This window comes from Limulus polyphemus, unplaced genomic scaffold, assembly GCF_000517525.1.
Source record: "Limulus polyphemus unplaced genomic scaffold, Limulus_polyphemus-2.1.2 Scaffold165, whole genome shotgun sequence".
NCBI classification, from domain to species: domain Eukaryota; kingdom Metazoa; phylum Arthropoda; class Merostomata; order Xiphosura; family Limulidae; genus Limulus; species Limulus polyphemus.
This window is the reverse complement of record NW_013665775.1, coordinates 242,615-248,677: the sequence shown is the minus strand read 5'-3', so window position 1 is coordinate 248,677 and position 6,063 is coordinate 242,615. Positions and strand designations below refer to the sequence as shown.

Here is a 6,063-nt window from a genome sequence, read left to right as displayed (position 1 = left end):
ATCATAAAATTAAATACTGTCATATAGGCAACCGCGACACACACTCAGATAATTAAATGTATTATTTCTTTCACAAAGGACTAACATGTTTCAAATGGATATGAAAAGTCATGGTAGAAATCAGTGATTGACTGCGTTCAAACAATTACGCACATTTGAAATCCTAAGAGATACATAAATACAGAACATTTGAAATGGTCACTGATGTCAGGAGCTATTCGTTAAAGACCATCAGATTTCAGTTAAGTACTTAATGCTATGTTAAAAGATATTTAGTTATAGTGACATCGATTTCAAAATGTGAGTCTTATACTCGTTCCAACACACAATTCCTTTCATGAATATATTTTGAATTAAGTTAAATTGAATTTACTGATCATTAATTACCAGTTTTCCATTATTTTTAGACCTGGTAAGATTTTCATGGAATTGAGGTTTGATATAACTTTTTTTGTAATATGACAAAATACCTCGGTTTAACTGCAATATATCAATATTGTGACTTTTCCATCAAAACATTCTTTTGCTTTTAGTTTTACTAAGAAAGCAAAAAAAAAAAAATCATGTAAAAAAATATCTTGTGAAATATAATATAATCAGCTAATACTGCTACGCTCCTTACTAGATGTTTCCATAGCAACAATATTACGTAAAATCTCTTTCGATAAAGACTGGGTTTGATAAAAAAAGCCTATGACAACAAAGATTGACTCATAGAAATATTACAAATTTTAAAAAATATATTGATCGTTTTGCTTTATATAATTTTCTAGCTGAAAACTTTGTTTCAAGCTATTTTATTTGAAATACTTATCTGAATTACTTTTTAAACCTCAATTAGAAATGCTTCAAAAAATGTATGCATTGATGATTAGCATACTGATATGTTTTCATGTGGCACTAACAAAAATGCGGTTATTCGAAATATATCACCGATATTAATAACCAACAGAAGCATATTAGCCAAATAGTACAGTCGTACGGATCTAGTTTAATCACTGTGAACAAGACAAGATAAAACGATTTAGTAAAGGCCCGTATAATGAGCAAGATACAGTCACTGACTAGCTGCGTACTATAAGATGCGAAAAAATTAATTAAGATTTTGAAAGAAACTTAAAGCTTCTTAAAGCACTTTATCCGTATATCAGTTCGCTTTGACTTGTTTTACCATAATTAACACTTAAAGCCATTTCATTTAAGTCGCTTCTATCATAGTTGTTAACACTATTTTACATTCCTGACAAAACTAGATTGACACTACTATCGCACTCAGTGTTTAACTGGAGCTTCTACTAATGACTAGTTCCTAAAATTAGTCCTGGAGGTTAAACACATAGAACAAATTTCAAGAATAGATTCCACTGAGAGAACAAAAGGAGATAGAGCGGGAGAAATATTTTAATCCGAACACCATAACACAATATTTCACAGGATAGTAGTAGAACGGTGTATTATGATGGTGTTATTCGAATACAATTTGTAACACTCACTGGAAACCTATATTTATTTTCTATATGTGTCATAAAACTGGTAATAGTAAGATAACTAACTACATGGCAATTATATAATAATTTTAGAAAAAAAACATCGTTAAATCCCACCAAACTCTGAAACTGTACTAATTTGGAAATTAAAGTATGCATTAAGAAAAACAACAAACAATCAGAAACATGCTTTTAGTTTAATCTATCGACGAAGAATTAAATCATGAAGTTCAAAGTATTTAGTTTGGCACTTGATTTAAGTTATGTGGACACACGTGATGTGCAAGAAGATTACGAATGAACGGAAACTAATAGCTATGTTCTAAGTTAAGAACTGCAAATCAAAAGGAAAATTAGTAGACAAAGTTCATTATTAAGGCTAACGACTTGGGTGGGTAAGAGATATCAACTTTTGTAATCAATTGTTCTATTTAACCTCATTCTCTATGGAATGTTTTATACCAAGTTACTTGATGTAAATATATTATAATCATGTTTAAAAAATCAGACTGGATATGAAAAAGTGTATGAATCTTATCCATAAAACGTATGAGAAATGTAAGAATTTAAACTGGAACCTAGGGTTATTTTGTTTTAATATGTTTTTTTTCCTGTGGGATGAGGTTTAAACACCCACTCGACACTATTTCTTAACAAACAACAACAAAAAATAATGAAAACTATCAGGTACAATTTACATTAAATAAATATTGAGCTTTGAATAAAACGTTTGATCCTGAAAATGTATATCAAAGGAATGCTGAATGACTAGCATGAACAGTTAAAATGTCAAATAATAAATTATTCATACGCAATGGCAGAGAGCCATAGAAAGCCAAATAATATAGTAACAAAACTTAGGGCTAGCAGGCTAAGAACCACGTGGTTAATATAACAGAAAACAAAATAATGTCTATTTTTGATTTCTACAGCACAGATTTTCTAGCAGTTATGTGATACACCCATATATAAAATTATTAACCTTATACACACACACATATATTTATATATATATATATATATACATTTAATTCAATACATATTTTAAATGTGTTGTATCTATTGACTTAAATCTGTCTATACACTTACTTAAAATAAAGCCTGAATTACTCACATAATATACATATGTTTTTTTACACAATTACAATCATGGTAAATGTAAGTTAGAGAAAATATAGGAGATACATTAAATACAACAAACAGGGTATCAGTCAACAGTTCTTATGTACACACACTTGTATATAGAAATTTACAGCTCAGTGTGTAACAAGTAATACTAGCCACAGTTAACAACCCTTTTACATTCTTCAGTCATCATTATTATACAGTGTTTCCCAAAGTAAATGTTTAAAATAAATATCTGCAAAACGCTTATACATCCTGCTGGAGACGATAATATTTGAATGACACCCAAAACTCTGTACATTTTAAATATCACCACACAAGAGAAACAATATAAATTATCTTCGAATATGCCACAATATCAATTGTTTAGCATTATATCAATAAAATGTGGTTTTCTCCAAACATTCTTTTCAACATCTGAGCAAGTCAGAGAAAATGCTGGTTGTGAGCTGCAGGTAAAACTATGACTTTTAACTCATCCACGTTTCTATCTATTATTACTTACTTACTTCTAATTCATTACTCTTTGTTCCATGAATAACACTCACACACAAAATAGTAACCCATTTAGTACTGCGCTGTCTTCTGGTACACAGTCTACATCATATTGATGTCGTGGTTTCTATTATCATCAACATTCCCCCCTAACTACTACTCGAGTTCTTTCTTTTGGGAGTCTCTACATTTTGGTCCTAGGTCTGTGAATGAGGAATGTATGTTTGGCCTTCAACATGTTGGAGTTTTTTTGGTGTTAGGATATTTCGCTCACGATACCGCACAATATTCCATATCCATTGCTTTGGTTTTGAGAAGGTATGGGTAAGACTCATGTAGAAAACTTTACTTGATGTGCTTATGTCTGTCCGTAGGGGTAAAATTGCTGTTGCTAATAGACTTGTCATTACAATTAGAAGCTTACACGCAGCACAGCTGTCCGGCCTGATAAAAAAACAAAAAACAAGTTGTTTTTAAGTATTTGCAATAATAATTTTTACACAGATTACTCGTTACATATTATCCTGATGTTTGATTTGGAAATAGCTCGTGAGTCCAAAGAAAGCAAAATAACTCATGCAAATTTACTATTTTAATTTGATTCTATTATGAGAGAATGGAGTTATTTTACGGTAATCGAAGTAACATAAATTCATTCAAACTTTCTTACATACCATATTCTTAAGTTAATGATAAAGTTTATGTAAATAATTTACTTATGTGATGCAGTTCTTCTTGTTTTGTATAGATGATTAATTGTAATTCTTAGAGAGTTAGAATTTTCTAAGCATTAATTATTGAGAGCAGAAATAAATAATCAATGTCTTTCATGCATCTTTATTATAACTTTTACAGTAGGTGTTTTCCTACTTTTATACCGTTGCGATTAGGCTTAAAATAAAAGGAGCATTAAAACGTATAAACAAATAAGACGTTAGGGCACACAATGAGGTAAGACAGCAGAGAGAGAAGAGTGCATGATGTCATACTTATGCTTAATAATCATTGTATAATGAACAGACTATTATGCTTAATTGTGTTTAACGCAAAGTAGGGTTTATTACCTTAATAGAAATGTCTTATAATGAACAGTCTTTGGGCACAACTAAAAACAAACAAACACACACACATACACAAAGAATATGGTATCCCTGGCACGAAACAATTGAAACAATGACATTTTGTTATTTTTTCGCATGAGAGTTCGCAAAAAGCTGATTTTTGTTTTTAATGTTTCATGTGTTAAAATTTATAATACTCGTGTGTAGTGTAACCTAAGATTGAGTTATTGTTAAATTCTCATAGTTAATGATGGTGAACAAGCTATTTGGATTTTGTTTACTTGGAAAGTGAGAGAGAACTACAATCAGACACGTTCTTTAATCGAATATTTTGCCAATTAATGTGTTTATTCCAGCCAGAATCTCATAACGAACTGTGTGACACACAAGACACATATGTTCAAGCTTTTCAAGGTTCGTCACGCCTTTCGTTGAAAGTAGATCACACAAGAAACTAATTGAAAACTCTGTTTGAGATGTAATTTTTAGGTTTATTGAACATGAAGACGTTTTTTTTTTACCTGTAGTGTAGCTAAACAAGATCAAGAGTAAGGTGTCAGGTAAGTGTAAACTTGTGTCTCATAGTGATCAATTTTCTATCCTTTGTGAAAAATAACAAAAATAATTTACTTTTTTCTTTACGGAAAACAGTCTACGTTAAGTTTCCTTTGTCTTCTTATTGTTTACTTTACAGAAAACACAGTAAGTATTGTATTTATTGTTTAAGCGTTGCTAAATAGTCTTATACTTATCCATCGATAATTGATGATGTCAATTCCTCACATCACATTTTTTATCATTGTAGTCAGTCAGTAACGCCACAGGGCAAAAGGTACCACTAGAGGGCACTTATATTATTATGAAATATTATTAGTGTTCCTTTTACGCAAGGACAGGCATGTCTTGGAAGTTAGGGCGCAAGATTCGCTGGTTCGAATCCGTTTTAGCGAACATTACCATGAGGACGTTATTATGTGACACATAAATATTTGTCTTCAGATACTTGCTACAGAAGTGGTGTTTATTGAAACTGTTAGATGTTAATCAATAATATTATACACTTAAAGGAAGATGAAAGAAGCAGAACAATTGAAATGATGCTGCCAAATACAGAAACGAACATTGTGTGAGATCATGAAATAGAGATGAAAAATAGAAACAGTTGCTTTTTACCCAATTGATCTTATAACTTTAATACCAGATGTCAGTTATTGTTACGATTGTTGCCTAGTCACATGCTTTAAAGCAGTGTTACATACATAAACGAATTTGTATTGTTCAGTACATTGTTGTTCGATGAAGATTCTGGTAAGAGGATGAAAAGCTCGCAAGTAAAAGAAAAGTATTTTAACTTAGAGAACAATCCGTATATAATTTAACATGTCTCTAATATTGTTGTAAATATGAATTATGGAAAGGTGGCTTCAGAGAAAATACTGATTATTGTATAATATGTAATTATTTTAGTAACAAGTTATAATCTAAAATAGATTAACAATAAGAAAGTACCTATTGTAGCACATAAATATTTGTCTTCAGTTACACTACAAGGAAGATGCAAGAAGTGGAAGAATAGAAATAGTGCTAAAATATACAGAGAAGAACAGTGTGCAAATCATGAAATGGAGATAAAAAATAAAAATAATTGTGTTTTACCCAAGTGATCTATAGGCCTTACTGCTCACCAAGCGTTGGGTGTTCTTACCCTGTAACAGGATGCCCAGAAAAATAAGTTTTTGATATTTAAAAACATCTTAAATTATATGCAGTTACGATGAAAACATAAGGTTTTACAGGTTTATGATATTATATCTAGTGTTTAATAAATTGTATAGACAATATAAAGAAAATGACAATTTTCGTTATATATATATATTGATTTTTTTTTTTTTTTT

The 6,063-nt window shown here is 30.4% G+C and overlaps 1 protein-coding gene across 1 annotated transcript in view; it reads right to left on the bottom strand.

The window, feature by feature from the left end:
* Positions 1 to 2,553: 2,553 nt before the first annotated feature.
* LOC106477399 (protein kinase C-binding protein NELL1-like) overlaps positions 2,554 to 6,063 on the bottom strand; it is a 93,324-nt gene continuing 89,814 nt past the window's right edge. The window contains exons 19-20 of the mRNA XM_022381458.1: positions 5,825 to 5,874; positions 2,554 to 3,551 (exon numbers count right to left, since the gene is read on the bottom strand). Of these exons, the coding sequence (XP_022237166.1) occupies positions 3,305 to 3,551; positions 5,825 to 5,874 (297 nt within the window). The 3' untranslated portion in view covers positions 2,554 to 3,304. The remainder of the gene's footprint in view (positions 3,552 to 5,824; positions 5,875 to 6,063) is intronic.